Source organism: Prunus avium, chromosome 8, assembly GCF_965620075.1.
Source record: "Prunus avium chromosome 8, drPruAviu1.hap1.1, whole genome shotgun sequence".
NCBI classification, from domain to species: domain Eukaryota; kingdom Viridiplantae; phylum Streptophyta; class Magnoliopsida; order Rosales; family Rosaceae; genus Prunus; species Prunus avium.
In genome coordinates this window covers 38818671-38837001 of record NC_142291.1, presented here as the reverse complement: position 1 = coordinate 38837001, position 18331 = coordinate 38818671, and the positions used below count along the sequence as shown (strand labels likewise).

The 18331-nt window shown below is 36.7% G+C and overlaps 2 protein-coding genes across 2 annotated transcripts; both read right to left on the bottom strand.

Annotated features, from left to right (window-relative positions):
- Positions 1-5557: 5557 nt before the first annotated feature.
- Positions 5558-7202, bottom strand: LOC110749812 (protein FANTASTIC FOUR 3-like). Its single transcript, XM_021949998.2, has one exon. The coding sequence runs from the start codon at positions 6871-6873 to the stop codon at positions 5725-5727; it is 1149 nt and encodes a 382-aa protein (XP_021805690.2). The 5' UTR covers positions 6874-7202; the 3' UTR covers positions 5558-5724.
- Positions 7203-11107: 3905 nt separating this feature from the next.
- FZL (FZO-like protein) lies at positions 11108-17014 on the bottom strand. Its single transcript, XM_088245980.1, has 11 exons — positions 16395-17014; positions 15398-15948; positions 15212-15280; positions 14491-14688; positions 14071-14202; positions 13572-13658; positions 12986-13423; positions 12715-12882; positions 12220-12444; positions 11860-11975; positions 11108-11685 (listed from the first exon to the last, which is right to left on the bottom strand). The coding sequence occupies exons 1-11, from the start codon at positions 16891-16893 to the stop codon at positions 11403-11405; spliced, it is 2766 nt and encodes a 921-aa protein (XP_088102106.1). The 5' UTR covers positions 16894-17014; the 3' UTR covers positions 11108-11402.
- Positions 17015-18331: the final 1317 nt, after the last annotated feature.

Sequence of the window (18331 nt, the reverse complement as noted above, 5' to 3'; positions counted from 1 at the left end):
TATTTGGTTTTCTGATTTTCTTAAAATTTAAAATTGTTTTGGTGTATGGAATCTTCTTTGTAAGTTTTTTCTTGTTTCATAAATATTTAAAAAATAAAATAAAATTCAAGTGTGGTTAAATTAAACGTTCAGAGATGTCTTTAATTATCGTGACTTGATTATTGACATCTAATAAATTAAGTAAATGTATTTGAACTTTTGAAAAAGAAAAAGAATAATATTTGAAAAGGTGGGATTTTGGAAGATCGAAATATCAGACCAAGTTGGAGGGGAAAGAGGAAAACAAAATCTTATTTCATTGATTCCATCCATCACTCCCAAGAAGAACCTCCCTTAGTCAAGTCTCTCTCTGTGATCTATCTGCCTGACATGAAGGAGCAATTTTATTCCTCACAAGATCTCAAGCGATTGCTTTTAGCTGCATGCTTTTGACTAGTTTCCTTCATGCATCTCTGCGGCCAAGATATTTGTCCCCACATTCAGTGGTGGGGCCACTCCCACTCCTAGGCCTGGAGTGGCCCTAGTTCTCTCAGATTTTTATCTCTCCTCTGTTATATTATATATAACATAGAATTTGTAATAAACAACTTATAATTTAAGTTAAAGAGTGAGAGGATTTTCCCTCTCAAGCCTTACAAAGCTGTATACAGACTCTAAAATATCAACATATAGCGCATGCAAGTTTAGCCTTTGAAGTTACAAAAGAATGAACCTGGGCATCGAAAAACCTAGCTAGCTGCTAATACTAGAACCCAAATAACACCCATGCAAATTTCTGCATGGTAATCATATCATATATTCTTTAAACTCAAATCAAAGCTTGCTAGTCATTAATTTGAATGTCGTTTTATGAATATATATTCAGATATTTGATCAGCTTCATCAAGAACAAACATGTTGCATGCAATGTGAAAGGAAAAAAAAATCCCCTGAATTCAATCTTAGTGTATCATCTGGTATTGACGGTAATTGATGTGTCTGTTAGTCGGCAGGAACAAGGACGTACGGCTAGGATTTGCCACAAAGATTTGTCCATCTCGACTAGCTAGGGTTCCTAGCTATATAGCTATAGTTAGCATAATCGGTGGGTATGAGTGGGCCAGGGCTATTGATCGAATTGGAGACAGACACATACATATTACAAAAATGATGATCAGAAAATCTTTTTCTTTTATTTTAGAGAGAGATAAATAATTGCAAGCTAGGTAGCAGACAGAGAAATCTTATGATACCCAACAAAACAGCGTAGACTAAGATATCCAGAATCCAAAAATGCATATAGGATCGTGGGGTCCTCCTTTGATACCGTCGTGGATCTTCTGCTCTGAATCATCCCCTTCAACATTTGTCAACCATATATATTCTCACAAGATCATATATAGATATACCACTTGCACTCTCATCTCATCACTGGTTATATATATATATAGACTATAGTTATTAATGATATGATATGTTACACAAAAATAATCAAATCAATGTGGGATTTGTGTATTTATAACCTTGATTGATTGTGAGTTAACTTTAAATACAAGTAATGCATGTCACTGCATGAAATGCGAATAGTTGCATTGCAATTTGCAGGTGTTTTGGAATCATTAATTTAAGAGGAGGATTTTCATTTTATTTTTGCTTTCCCTTATATGTATGTACTTTCATCATTGCTAACGTGGACATCGCTCTTCCCCCACCTCCCCGCCCTTTCTCACTTTCTGTCTGTGGTTGTAAAATCCAATACCAACTCAACCATCAATATGTCATTTAGAATATTGGTGATAAAGATGTCTACAGAAACAAATGTTTTCTGTTTTTCAGCCACCAAACAAGTATATAATATCTCGATTGATCGAACAGCACCAAGGACTCTGGTGGCATTGGTTTAAAGCTACCATCTCTCTCTCTCTCTCTATATATATATATAGAGAAAGAGAGAGCGAGTAAAAGGGATTAGATTGATGACATGGAAGTCCAACGCAAGCATGTACGGAAGAGAGTGGCATATAAATAAATAATATATTGGACACAAGTGGTGTGGAGAGCAATGAAGTTGAACACGTAAGACAAGACAAGAAGGGTGACGATGCATTAATTGCTGCTGAGTGGAAGACCACACATAATTAATTGGTGGGAAATTTTACAATCTTCCCATTCCCAAGGGCAAGGCACATAGATTTTCAGGATGAGATCGATGACCAGGGCCAAGGAAGGGCCTTTGTCTCCTGTCGTGGACTTCATATATCATTTGTGGGCTTCTAGGGCTCAACTTGCTTGGTGCGGTCCTATTTAACATTTATATATATTTGTAATATTTTCTCAGGTGCAAAAGCAAAACCACACAAGGGACAAGGCCAACTCAGCCTTACCCATGCATACAAGTTGAGAGGAAAAGCGAGAGATGGCTCAGACACAAAGTAGAATACACATAACGCAAAAGCTAAAAAAGGTTGGAGACATGTCAACATTTGAGGTCTCTGTGGCTTTGTGCTTTTTGCCTTTCTTTCTCTTTCTTGTGTCTGTGTCCAATTGGATGGATGGGCAAGTAATTTTTGACCGGATCATACCATCACGTGATGTTACTAAATTGCATCATATATATCCGAAAATGCCTATATATATTGGCACTAAAAACTGAATAGATAGAGATGAGTGCAACTTACAAGCGAGATGGACGATCGAGAGATCGATTGAATGTTGGATGCCAATTCTTTCTGTCCTTGGATGTTGATCCTGAATAGAAAGAAGTCGAGACTCGTAAGGTTTATGGAACCGGTGTGGAACCAGCCTAAGATCCTCCGATGCCGAAGTAAGTTTGGTTTCTAAGAGCTCTTGCTGTTGACAATATATCAGTATATAAGTCAAGCTGAAAAGTCTTACCCCTGTACTGTGGTGAAGGGGTGTATTTATAGAGGGCATTTTGTATGCTCTTAGTACTTTCTTTCGATGTGGGACTCATGGGAGGGCCCTGTGAGGTTGACACGAGTCCTTAGATATTTCGGGCGGGTGCTTTGAGGTTGATTGCGCAGAATCGGTAAGGGGCACCGATTGTGGACGGGATGGGCCTGTAGCAGCTGTTGGTAGCTTTGAGGCAACGCCATCGGTAGCCGATACCGATTGTTCAAGGCCTTGGGTACTTGGGTGAGTCCCCATGATCCACGTGTCGTTGTATGAGTAGATGATCAGATATGGTACAAACAATATAGATGACATATTTTATACGTTCTACGTTACATAAAAGAAAATGTACACCAATGGCCAATGAGATTGATAAAAATCAAACCAATCGTAAGAGTGGCGGAGTAACTTTTTTAGAAAATGACGATAGTATTTTATTGATATGAGTAATTAGTACAAAAACCGAATTATGTCGTCGGGGATTAAGAGAGCGGAGGAATAACTTTGATATATAATTTGGGAAGAAATGAATTCATGGGAGCATCTCGGCCCTCCATTATGGGATGTGTCAGATCCCTTTCAATGATAGTACGGGCTCAAAAGGTATATATATATATATATATATATATATATATATATATATATATATATATATATATATATATATGAACCTACGTACAATTTTGGTTAGTCAGTCACAACATGAGTTGTATATTTTTCAAGTACTATAGTACAGTCATGGTGAAAAATCAGTCCCATCGCTGTCCAAAGTTTGGCCACTTTGAATCCATGTGCGTTAATTCGGTGGATTATTTCACTTTCACCACTACTTGATCAATCTAGTACAATAGCCAAACACCAGCCATGGCGCCATGTGAAGACTGAAAAAATCTGCAGTAAAGAGGTACGTATGAGACTATTATTATGAAGACTGAGAGAGTGTGATGTTAGCCATTTTTATAAACCCATCAATGGCTAAATCTGGGGCAGGCAGTTATATATTGCGCACCAACATGCCGGCCGGTGTCTTTCATGGATGGATATTAATACTACTTTCAACTGACAATAAAATGAAAGTGATCGATCACAAAGACTTGATTGTTGTGCTTGTGAGATAATATATTGACAAGGCCTCCACTCCATTATCTAATCTAAATTAAAAGGCTCTCAAATTAAGCACATGATGTATATTGAACAGAATGTTGCATGTGCAAAAGTTGACAGCTTCATTTCCTTTCCCTTTCTAATCACTCCCATCGTACAACTCTTGTTGCCGTGCAAATAGATGTTTTATTAATCACGTATATGTTGTTTTATTAATCACGTATATGTTTGATCGCAATGACTTAGCGCAACTCCCCATGAGTATAGTGGATAATTTATGTCCTCTCTTTCAAAATTACTTAGCTTCTTTGCTGCCGTGCAAAGAGGTGTTTTATTAATCACGCGCGCTAACATAGCCTAGAAATGAGAAGTAGAGGAGGATTTCAATTTGCTATCAACCATAATAATTAATTAATTAATTAATAGTACTCTAAAAACACCTCTAATAACTATTGGTTAGCCGTCACAAGGAATTTGTAAAGAAACTTTACTGCCAAATTTGCAACATGTATATGTTTGATCGCAATGACTTAGCGCAACTCTTGTACGCTTGTGATGGAAGGAATATCATGAGATGGAAGAGGAAAAAAGTGATCCCACATGGATGATGGACATTGATGAAGTCAGTCCATGTTACCTTTCGGGGCCTACCCCATGATACTTAACCAGGCATTCATTCGTTCGTACCCACAACTTGCAACATATATATTTACTTACCTTTGCATGAAAATGCCATTTTATTTTATGAGGGAAATGTGGGTTGTTCTACCATTCAGTTCTTGTTTATGGGTACATGTTATCAAAAAACTACATGAATTTATATCATCACTTTTGGGTTAGTGTGTGGGTATAAATACAAAGATGCTTTTATCCACACAAGGTATCAAATATGATGCATAAGTGTATAAGAATCCGGAAAATGTAAAAACTTGTAAGATAAAACAAAACTAAAACCCTACCATTTCCCGACTTTATATGAAATCGGTATATGATGCATTGGATAACTTGTCACACATCACACAACCTCGTGTATGAAATCGGTATAACTAAGTTTTAGATTCATATATAATGATGTTACTATACTGAACTCAACAGTGTTTGTAAGGAAAGTGTAGCATATATAATTTGAATTCTGAGAAGTAGCTTGGGAAGAACATGGGAAACGAAGATTAAGTTTTCAAAGTACATACTGCACTTTCAAGAGATGGTCCAAAATGCTAGCCATAGAAAGTGATGGCTAGGCCCTTTGATTGGCTAACAGCATTTGGGAGCAGGACCAGCAAAATGCTTTAAAATTGTGGTAGTTGGTGAAACTACGTCACTTTGCACACGTTTGGTTGTCAGTATGGCCCCGTGTGTTCAAATGCCTAATGGAAATTCCAACTTTGCAAAGGTTCGGGCTAATTGTCCTGATTAACTAGCTTAATTCATGTTTGTATTATTATTAATAATTATTTAATGTTCATGGCTTTTGCTAATTGCTGTTAAGCATGTGTTGGGAACAATAGGTTAATTATATTCATAAGAGAGAGAGAGAGAGAGAGAGAGAGAGAGAGAGAGAGAGATGGAAATGTCCAATAACGATAATAACTAACATTAGCATACTGAGGAGAAATTCGAAGCTTATAGAAGCTTCAAATATTAATGACTGAAACATCTAGAGATTAAGTGAAAATCATAAGTAAATATTCATTAGACAGAGGCAGAGACAGAGAGAAGAGGAGGTGTTTAAGTGGCGACCCAAAAAGACTCCGGCCAGTTCATGACCATCTTCTTGTTCCCACGCCGACCTTCTTTGCATCTGCTTGGCCTTGGAAGCTTCCCCATTCCCTTTTCACCCACAACATTTCCACTATTTCCATCCATCTCCTCTGCTTCAACAACATTTCCAGCATTCCCATCCATCTCCTCTGTTTTCACATTTCCACTCTTCCAATCCATTTCCTCTGTTTCAACATCAAAGCCATTTTCTTCCTCACAATCATAAGCTTCATTTTCAGCTTCCATTTGATTTTGAACCTCATCTTCTTCAACCTCAACAGCTTGATCATCTTCCACAGCGCATTCTTCTTCGCATTCATCCTCTCCAGCTTCTTCAATGTCACAGGTCGGAGAAGGGTCCTTCAACAAAAGCAGCCTGAGCCTGCCGTCACCACGCTCGGCTTGGAAATAGGCTGTTGGAGGAGAGCTGACAGTAACGGCTTTCAAAACTAGGCGGCCGCCTTCTCGGTGAGGCCTCACTTGAACACCATTGGAGCCACTGATAGATGTTAAAGGAGGAGGAAAACTAGTAGCAACACTACGTTTTAATCTATTTGGTGAAGCTCGAACATTATTGTCACTCGATATTTTAGAACTCTCACTTGTAATAGTAGTAGTAGTGGTAGTGCATGTTGGGTTAATTTTTCCACTACTTTCAAGTGAGAGAAAAGAAATGTCAGCATCAAGTTGCGAAAAAAGAGAAAAGTCATCACCGCCATTTTCGCTACCGGTCTCGCTGCCTAAGCTTTCAGTGCACATTTCCAAGCTTTTTGGGCTCAGCATTAAAGCAGAGCGCTTCACAAGTGGGTGGACATAGACTTTCTCTGTTTCAGTCTCTGTTTTGGTGGTCTGATTTTTCGGGTTGCCGAGAGACTGGAGGAGGCTCCAGCCAGGCTTGTCAGCATCCTTGCTATCAATCAAGTTCGAGTCGTTGTTTGTGGTTGTGATGGTTTTTTCAATGTGGGATATTTCCTCTGTCTCTTGAGGGTCAGGCTTGCAATCGCAACAAGAGGTCGAGGGAAAATTTGAGCTGGGTGGAGCCAGTTTGAGCCTAACAAGAGGCTCGAGGCATGATTTCATCCCTTGATGGCAAACAGTGCTTGATGTTGACGACATGTTGATATGCACAACAAGGATTTGAATAGAAAAGAAAAAAACAGAGTAAAGGGCAGAACAGGGGAGGGGTTTGAAAGAGGGGAGCTTGAATTTGGATGAAAATGTAAGAAATTTGAAGTCTTAGGAGAAAAGTGGAATGAGAATTAGACGAAAGACAAGATTTTAAACAAAACCCAGGCTTTTGTTTAGGTAAAATCGCAGATGGGTGGCTTGAGAGAAATTTAGAGGTAGGGAACTGATGGGTGAGGAATATGAAAGAGAAGTGGAACGGGTGGGCTTGAATTTATAGTCAGATATGGTGGGGGATTTTTGTAGCGTCTCTACCCTGTAGAGTCATAAACTGTGGAATCTAGTGAAGCGAGGAACTTTTGTGCCCACTAGAATTATACATATATGTTTTATTTTCCACACTGCCACACATTATAAGCCTATTGACATAAAGAGAGCTAGAATTCGAAAAAGATGAAACTCAAAATAAACTAAAATGTATTTTGGACGGTCGTAAAGGCATTTGTGGTTGTAGGGCGGATCAAAATCATTAGGGCATGTTTGGTTGAGTCTTTAAAAAAACTGTTCTTTAACGTAGTCTTTAAAAAAGCAGGAGAAAAATAATAGTTTTGACTTTTGAGCTTTCTTCAATGGTTCAATCATTTTCTAACTGAAAAATCAAAACAGATTCTGCAATAGTTTTTTCTTTTTTTCCTTGGGAACAATCTTCGGAGATGCTTTCACAGTGTTTTTGCTTTGTATGATTTTAATAAGAGCAAGTTTAATTTTAGCCCAGTGAAAACAGAGATGCTAATTCGAAAACCCAAGAAAAACAGAGGTAATAATTCTAGTTCTAGAAGGAGTTTCGTGTTATTCTTGGCCGCTAAGACAACTTTTTGCTGTTGCTTAACTATAAATAATTGTGGGGTTGGATCAATTTATGTGATGAAAACGAGCAATTACCTCATTTGTTAGGGAACACAATGCTTTCTCACCCATTTGCATTACTTCCATTTCCAAATGAAAACCAACAGAGAGAACATAAAGGAAGAAGGATTCTCTTTGATATTCATTCACAGAATTCCAATTTTATTGCATGTGTTTGGGTCAAAAACTAAGTTGATGATGTTAGAGGACCCATTTGTCAAGTAACTAATTGTTTCAACTTCCATACCAGAGAAAAAAAGAAAAGAAAAAAAAACAGGTGCAGTTGTTAAATGACCAAACAGCTGAGTGGCAACAGAAATCAATCAGCATAAAACATATAAAATCACCGACCAATTGAGATTACGAGAAGAACCCATTGGTGGACAGGACACTTAAGTTAATAGAAACCTGTCTTTGGTCTCTACTGTCTTCTAAGGCAAGAGTTATTACACCTAATCATGAAGCTTATTGCACACTCAAAAATCCCAAATTTGTAGCAGTTTTAACTCTTCACAGCAAAAGAAAAGCAACATCTCCCTGCTTTTTTATCCCTGTGGGCGGCCTGCCCTTTTGCTATTTTTCCCAAATCTTCTTTTGTTAGGTAAATTCCCAAAAAAAAAAAAAAAAAAAAAAAAGGGACATGCTTTTGTAAAATTTCAAATTACATGTTCTTTTAACTTATTAGGCAATCTTACACCAAAGGTGTTTGCTGCTGCATCAAAGGCTAAGGCTTTCCAAGCATTTGAAATTCTGAGTTGAACTCGTGCATCTAACATTCATTCACGCAATCTGCAGAGGCAACCAAAGTGCAAAAGTTGGCCATAAAAATTTGGCTAAAGAAAGGATTGAATTCTTCTCTTAAAGTTGATAGCAAAAATAGTTGCCCTGCCCACTTGCACCAGCTGACATGAAGTGGAGCAGAGCAAGATCCCTAAACCCTTCTCTGCACTTTTCTTTCCAAGTTATGCGGCTTAAAACATGCATTTCCAAGGAACTCAGACCAGTTCGAAAATCAAAGAGAACCGTACTACAGTACTATCAGCTACTATAATTTTCACATCAGAAAAAGACTGAGGCATCTAGCAGCAAAATGGATGCCTTGCCCTAAACTGGTTCCCATTAGAAAAATCCCAGAACCTTTCCTGATATTGGAAAAATCCAACATGTTGTTTATCTTTTGTGTTTGGTCTTTTATTTGTTGTCCATCTTAAACCCCCCCAGGTAATTTCATTAAGACAAGAGTTACCCTGCAATTAATTCAGCTGCAATAGGTTCAATTAATCAGTGGATGAATTTTATCTCTGTTTGGATGAAATATACAGAAGCATGAGCATTGTAAGAATATGTGACCATATTATTTTTAAAGATGAAATCCAAAAGTTTATGGATAAGTATTTACTATAATTCAGAAATTACATGCACCTGAAAATTTGCATGTGAAATATATGTAGTTTTTGAACTTTTTTATGGAGCAATGATCAGAATTGCTTGCCAGTCCTCATGCTCAGAGCCTATGATTGCCTGAGAAGGTCCAATATATACAGATGTGCATTATTGGAGCCTTGAACTTGACTGTAAAAATCAAACATCTTAATTTCCCATGAATTTATTTATTATTTGGGTCAGTTTGTACCTGTATGCACCTTAAGAGAGCTAAATTAGTAGTTACTTGTAATAGTCTTTTGAGGAAACAAATGAACAAACTGCTCAGAAATTAACAGATAGTACACTGGATGTTCTGATGTTCAAAAATGCTAATCCTCGAATCTAATACGAATAATTTGATTTACGCAGTTTTTTCTCCGCATATCGCCTTAAATAGGAGAAGATGATTAGTAATTATTTATGTTCCCCCTCCCCATAATTAGCTAATGGTTATTCTTAACTCATTCATGGAATAAAATAGGACAGCAAGATAGAGAGACTTGGCCTTCACAACCATGAGAACTTGCTTCTTACACCATAAAAGCCATTAACCACAACAGAAATATTCTTTCAACAGAAAACTATTCATATCTTTTTTTCATGTGAAACAGAGATGTAGTGTATTCCTCACAAGACCAAAAGATTTGTCAAAAAGATCTTCGTCATCTTTGGAATTTTAACCAGTGAGATAAAAGTGTGATCCATTGTTGAACCAAAAGAGAGAATATTAGAGGAATTGATGCAGAGAAGAAAGGAGTGATATTTGATAAAATATACAGAGGTCAAACTATAATGATAAAATATACAGGAGTGATCTTTGAAAAATTTCTGCATCCGCCTTTGGCTAGCATAAGGATGGCTGACAAGAATATTTCCTTCTTGTACAATTCGAGCCCTAGCCATAGACTTTGCTTTTTAAACAAAATATTTCACATATCTGCTTTTGTTTTAGAATGGCCATTAGGCAACGAAGAAGAAAAGAGAAAAAGAGGTGACTTTGAAAACCAATGAAAGGGTCTCTTTGTTTCATCTTGCTCCCTGGCTGGCTCTTTTTAAATTTAATTAATTTAGGGTAATGCTAGGCTTACCACATTTTTGTACCACATTGTCTACCACCTCTCTAATAGAGGTAGAGCCCACAAATACAATGGGGCCCACCTCTATTAGAGAGGTGGTAAACAATGTGGTATAAAAATGTGGTAAGCTTAGTATTTTCCATTAATTTATGATCACCTTTTCTTCTGAAAACCCTAATTAATATATTGATAAATTTGTGAACTTCAACTTTATGATCTTTCCCAAGAAAAAATGGTGGAATCAAATTCATGGTTTGCGCAAACATGTTAACAAAGCGCACTCCTTGACAACTTTTGACCATGTTATGTTAGTGACAACTTTTTCTTCCATTAATTTAAACATGCATGTTTGTTTCAGTTGGCAGTTGGATCATGCGACATGTGACATGTCCCTAGGATAATAAAATGGCTGCCTCCTACTCATTGTGCTTAATTTTTGCAAGGCATAAACTATAAAAACACTTTATGGACGGTACGTAGATATGATCATTGCAAGCATCAAGATTGGCTTTCCAAATGTTTGATTGTGGTCCTTTGATCTTAATTGGCATTAATAAGGAATTTTGTTAGTGCTAGGAATTTTCTTTTTATCAAGAATTGAATGATATTAACCACCAACTAAAGAGGAAATTAGGTTTCAAAAGGTCCATTCTCCATCAACACACCACCTTAAGAAATTTTCAGAGCAGGAATAAATTCTTCTTTTTTATGGTCTGATCATTCTTGTTTGTTTTTATTATAAACTATAATGTGGGTTAAGGTCAGTCGGCCGTGATAGTGAGCCTACCCTTTACACCAAAGTTCGATTAGAGTCAATGTAAAAAGAGAAAGCGAAGGTAATTGTTCTTCCTTCAGTTTTACTGTTTTGCCTCGTGTCACCGGAGCTTGAAATTTTCCAAGCATCGAAAGTACAATTTACATGCTTTTCACTTCCAACTTCCAAGTAATTCTTCTAATTGATACATAACAATATATTATACTCATCACCCCAACAAAGGAGAGGAGAACAAATTTTAAAAGAAAAAAAAAAAGAAGGGGAAAAATTGTAAATATATAACGATGCATCCATTACAAGGTGAAATGCAGGGAATGAAGGCTAAACTCAAGCTGGGATCATGACACGTGTAGATTTTGGATTTCAATTCGTAGCGTTTGAAGTTGTTTATCAACATTGGATATTTCATCTTGAAGCTCTAGGAGTTTCTCTAGTCTCTGCTGTGCTGTATCTTGGTAAGGCTGGCTAACATTTTTCACGAAGCTTTCCATATTCTCAATAGCTTCTGAAAGATCTTTCTGCATGGCCTCTTCAACTTCACGTGCCAACACATCTGCCGTCCTCTTCACCTTATCTATCATCTCTTGCCGACGAGCGGGAAATTTTGATACCGCTAGTAACCTAAATCAGTGAAGAAACAAATAAAAACATACGATTTGAATGTTTATTAATCATTTAGCAGAGGATTTCCGCCATGTTTATGCAAAACTTTGGCATGCCTCAAGAATAAAAGAGAATTACCAAGTAAAGAAATGAAGAATAACAGAAAGAGTTCAATTCAAGAAGACACATTACCCGCCAGCTGAGCAAAGACCAAGAGCAAGAAGATCTTCTAAAGTGGTCGGCAGTACAGATGTCAGAAGTGAAGCTGATAAACCAGCTGCTCCTAGTCCACCAAAAGTCGCCAGAGACTGGAATTGAAGCGAATCAGATTGAATTAATAAGATATTTTATACAATAATATACATGGAGCATCTTGTCACAAGCCATAATCATATCCAATCTCTTCATTGTTTTTTTTAAAAGGAAAAGTAAAATAAATAGCATATCTCTACCTCAAAACACTACATAAGTATTTCAAACCTTTTAATCATAACTAGTTCTTCATCAAGAACGCCAAAACCTAATCCATATCCTGAATAATATTGAACTTACCGCTTCACGTATTTCTTGCTCAAACAATTTGGAAGCAGCATTGGTACTGAAGCCCTCTATCACTTTCAAGCTGAGTTCATTTACTTTTTCCAGTGACGTCTCCAAATGCACCTGCCTGTGTGGATAGACAAATGAAGACCAACGTTTTTCGAACGTTTCTGCATACATCCTTCCTTCATGAGCGTTGTTTGATTGCAACCATATCACATATTCTCCAAGTAGTTTCTATATGAAAAGACATGGACATTAAACGGTAAAAAAAGAATCAAAGTCCACAGAAAACAATCAAGCATGGTGACAAAGATAATGCAAGAACACACAAGAAGAGAAAACCAAATCTTTAAATTCCTATGATGAAATACAGAAAAGATGCAAATTGTTACCTTAGGCATATTCATACAGGCACAATCCTTGCATGATTCAAAATTAAATTTCAAGGCTTGCCAAAGCAATAGGGAAAAAGTTAATGGAACAAAGTTAAGGCTATCAACTTACTTGCACATCTGAAAATGCAGGACCCATAATGTCATTCTGAACCCTTGAGGTGGCTGGAATAGAGGCAGATTTTTCCCCTTTGAAAACATAATAAGCAACAAGATCAAGATTTGATAATTGCAGAGTAGCTTCTATGAGCTCCACCACACGTGATTTTGTGGTATCAATCTGCAATTGCATGTGCAGACACAACTCGTTAACTAAGTTTATGAAACTATTCCATCAATTTGCCATTGGATTATACAAGGGCACAAGTTTCTGCAAAACATACCACAGACAGAATTCTTCTTCTCCAAGCAATGCTTTCATTTTCCATCTTCACCGCATAATTCTTTATACTCCCAACTATATCATTTATCGAGGCCAAGTCCTGCTTGGCATATCGGCAGTCCTGTGTAACAAGAGTTTCACAGGCAGAAAGTAGTTTTTCTGCAATTGCAATCGGTGTTTCCAGTTTGAGTTTCATTCTTTCCATTCCGGTACTTGTTGACCCATCTAAAAAACTATACAAGAAATTCTCAAGTTCATAGAAGCTACTGGTTTTCCACTGTGAATCAGATCCTAATAGTTTTGCATAATCTTTCCCCAAAGCAGAAGCTGAAAGTTTTGCTTCAAGAGCAGATCTCGCAGAGACAGGAAATAATGTCACATGTTCAGTATTCAGCAATTTCTGTGTATTCTCCTTGATGAATGACATAGCTTCCTCAAGCTGCACCAAATAATGACATTGGATAAACGTAACAGGAAGAACACTGGAGAAGCTCATATAGATGGAAGCACCATATTAACTGATTTTACTGAAAGAGGATTGCCAAAAGTAATATCAACAATCTATATGAGTAAATGCAAAACAGAACCTCATGAGCATTCTGGTAGATATCAGATTTGTTCAGGACAAACACAACTTTCTTCTTCCACTGCTGAGTATAACGAAGAAAAGCAACCTGGAGAACAAGTGGTACTGAAATCAGCTTTAGTGATAATGAGGAATAGGTACAACTATTCCACGAGCATAGCATATTAAGGGCTTCCTCACATGTTGTCATAAATCAATGCCAAAATCAGCTAAAAGACTTTAAGATCTACAACAATGCCTTCCTAAGCATACAGACATTTGCAGCCTTGGACAGGTATCTACTAATACAAACAGATCAACCTTCGAGTTTGACGTCGAATCACTTCATGAACCTTGTTATCAATTCCATACTCGGATAACAATGAATGATAGTTTTCAAGATGTATATCTTAAATTACATCCTACTTTTCTGGATAAATAAGTATTTTATTTGAAAAAAAGTAGAAGCCTGGAAAAAAGAATGAGATGCATGTAGCCCATGACGAACCAGTGAATCATACCTCACTTTCAGTTAATGGGCGGTCAGCAGAGATAACAAAAAGAAGCAAATCGGCACGGGGCACAAATTCCTCAGTAAGGCGTTGCTGCCTTTGGAGAATCACATTAGTTCCAGGTGTATCAACAACGTGCATCTGCTTTCAATTTAAAACAAAACATGTGCATTAGATAATGCAGTTTTTATCATAAACTAGCATTAATCTAGTTCTAGGAATATGAAAGACTAAGCAAGATGTACAATAAATTTTGTTCTGCCTGCAGTACACATATTTTTATCTTGTGCATCAGCCAGTGTGGCTACTTATAATACATATGAGAATCATTTCAATAAAGTGCAGAGTAACCAGAATCTATAAAGAAGGGATTGCACTATTGTTGAACTGAATAAATAGTTTGAGTAGCACTATATTAAATCCACTCACTTCTTTAAGAATTGGAGCAGGAAGGTAGCATATATATTGACCATCTGGATGCCTTTCACAACGTTGTTCCTCACCAGAATCCATCTCAGAATAGCGTAAGAACGTGATCTCATTAGTCGTAGGAACAACCCCCTCTTTAAGATATCTACTTCCGAGAAGTGCATTAATAACAGTTGACTTACCCGAGTTAAACTCACCCTGTTGACAAAAGGAGAGGTAAAGTCATAGGAGATCACCAGAAACATTCCGACAGAACTTTTGATATAAAATAAAGCCAATTTCGGAAAAATAACACAATATTCTCATCATGATTCTTCCAGCTCAAACATGATAAATAACCAATTAAAGGATAGTCACACACCTTCTAAACAGTAAGTGTGGAAGCATAAATCTAAACAAAGGCTCAAAAAGGACATGTTGCAGTTTCCAAAGGACAAGATGCAATAACAAATCATTTCATCAAACATATTGTCCTAGGCAGATTGAATAGAACCAAGCTGCTTGTCAGGTCTTCATTTGAAAACATTAATGACCTATAAATTTAGGTATCATGGAACAGTTTTATAAAGTATTTCTTATATAAGGCTTGCATAAATATTATCAAAGGCCACCTTGATTCTAAACTCTATCAAGAAAAGAAAAAGGATTTACATGAAATATAGAGCTAATACCAATGTATACCCCTGGAACCACAATTTGTTGAAGTTCAGCACACAATTACCACTATAACCAGTAAAAATGGCTCATCAATTTGAGAAACTGCATCAATGAGAAGTGAAACCTCCTCCATCTGTCATCCAAAATCAATACGTCACTATCCATCATAAAGTATACAAATAAAGAGTAATGAAACTTGGATTATCTCAAGATTAACTTCAACTACCAAATTTTTTAATTAAATGATCACCAGTGGAGCAGCTTTTTGGATGACATTTATTGCTTTCAGCAACACTGATCTCTCTGTTTCTATGAACTGCTTTTCTTTATCCTCCAATTTAAGAAATCCAGCAACATTTTTGTCGTCGTTGAGACCATTAAGCACATTCAAAACTGTGAGATTATCGAAGCTTTCAACTTCATCCTGTGTTTTACCATTTTTCATGTAGACGATGTCAAACAATTCGCTCAAAGCCTCATCATTAAGCAGCCTGAAATCTTTCAAAGATGTAACTAATCCGCTAGCGCCAGATTTGAGTAATGTTGGCACCTCCGAATATAAAGCATCATATGAAGGGAACATGACAAATATCGGTATCTTCACATTTTTAAATAGTGGATTCAGTGCCACATGAACTTCTTCCTGTCCACCAATACCATATATAAGAAAATCAGCTCCTTCAGAACTGGAGGCACTTATGGCACCATCTATGTCTTGAACATTTCTAGCCACCAAAGGAAGGATGACTGAATCAGATTTGGAAGCCATCATTGTGCTTCTTGCAACAATGGTGGGAAGACCTATGTAAGAAGAAATAAACACATCACTGACCTAGTCATGGGATTTTCAATAACAAATGTAATGAAACTAAAAAAAATACTAAATTGAATCAGATTATTCTTGTTTCAATATGATCCACTTAGGTTGTATAGCTCATAAAGGTTAAAATTAGCTAAGCGGGAATATAAAAACACAATGAGTCAGCAAATTATAATCTTAAAAGTATCAAGGATGAATACAAACAAAGAGGTTATATATATTATCCACGACAATGAAGCTGCCACATAAGAAGTTGCATACTATACAGCAACTGATTGTTCCAGCCGTTTGATTAAGTCACACTCACACTCACACCAGTAGCTTCTACTGAGGCAGCTTCATTCACTTGGTTAATCAAATACGTGTGTATATATATCAAAATTTTCACAACCCAAGTAGTAAAATGAGTTGAAGAATGAAGATTGACCTTGATCAGAGAGAAGAACCCCACTAGCATTAGCTGCGGCGGCGATATCAACACGCTCGGAGATCAACAAGTAAGCGCGGTCTCTGACCACCGACTTCAACTTACAGGCGGCCTCATAGAGTCTGCCACCACTTGCTTCACGACCATTCAGCACCAGAATCCCAACCCATTTCGACACCGCCTTGTCGATCAAATCCAAAGCATCGTCACCGACCAATACATCATCAGGGTCCAGCTGCAGCACAATATTGGGAACCTTGATCTCTGGACGCTTGAACCCACCAGGGAACTGGGTTCTCGGAGGCTGCTTTGGTGGGGTTTGAGGGTTTTGGTTGGTGGATTGGTTTGAGTTTTGGGAGATTGATGAAATGAGAAATTGGGTTCGTCGTGAAGGCTGGGATTTGATGCGAGAGTGGTGGGTCTGGAGAAATGGGGTTGAGCTTGGGGTCAATAAGAGAGGCTGCGTTGCGGAAGTGTGAAAGGAAAGGAGAGGTACCATGGGAAAGCTTGGGTTTAAGAGCCTTCACTCTCCAGACAGAGAAAAACAGAGTGTACGGATTGAAGAAAAAGAAGAAGAAGAGGACGATGATTTTTATCTTATCATCTTATCGTTCCCAAGTAGTTCATGAAATGAAAGTGGACGTTATTGGTGATGGGCCACCTTGTGAGCCCCAAAAGAGGAGAAAACGGGTCGGGCCACGGATACTCATATCCAGTGTACTTGTCCTCAACTGCAAAAGGACCAACGGGCAATTATTTACAGATAAGATAAACGATCCTGAGGCCGATTCTTGGATAACGCAAAGGATAATGCTAGCAACCTTCTCTCCAACTTTTTCCTTCGGACATTCTCCCATGTCCTCATGACATGTGTCCATTTCCTTACACTTAAAACAATGTAACTAATGCATCAAACAAGCTAACATTTTTTTTCCAAGTTTAACCTTATTAAATGTTTTGTCCTTCAATTTGTTCAAAAATAATTTTACAACTCTCTTACCACATGTAAAAAATTAAATAATAAAAAAGTCAATTTTAAAAAAAGAAAAATGTCTATTTTTTTTCATAGATAAAACTTCTATTTTTTTAAACACCAAAAAATGACCTAAAAAAAACACTCAGTAGAAAGATCACATTTTTAGAAAGAAAAAAGACTTCCTTCAAAAGGAATCATTAATTGTATTTTTTTAAACTACTAAATAAAGTTAAAGAGCATTTTCAGTAACAACTAAAAATATTTATAAAAAAACACAAATAATCATATTCGAAGGGAAGTTCATAGTTTTATTTATATCCCTTATTGCCTTTGGAGTTTGATTATTTCAAAGAAAAAAAAAATCCTAAAATTTAGGCATACCAAATTTTCAATTTAAACCAATGTCTCTCCTTACTCCCTTTTGAGTCTTTCAAAAAACAAAAAATAAAACTAACGTTTTTTCTTATTTAAATTTTAAGTTTTATTTGAATGTCCCGTTAGAGTCTTTTTAAAAAAAACGTTTTTTCTTAATTAATTTTTAACAAGGTGGTAAGAAGTTTGTAAAAAATTTGGATAAATTAAAGGAAACATTAAAATCAATATATTTAATAAGGGTAAATTTGGAAAACAAATGATAGCTTGTTTAATGCATTAATTACATTGTTTTAAGTGTAAAGAAAGGGACACATGTCATGAGGTAAGGGGAGAAGGTCCAAAGGAGAAGGTTGGAGAGAAGGTTGCTGGCATTCCCCTAATGCAAAATAGGCACCGCCCCTTAAAGCCTACTAATTGACAAAATTAATAGGGTTTTGATTTTCCTATCCTCTTTTTTCCGTTTATACTTCCTTTTATTTTTTAATATTTTTTACTATAACAAAATTGGAGTGCAAGTTGACAAAAAATGAGTAAAAAAATCAACTCTCAATTAATAAAGGCATAAAAAATAATGCTATATTCAGTT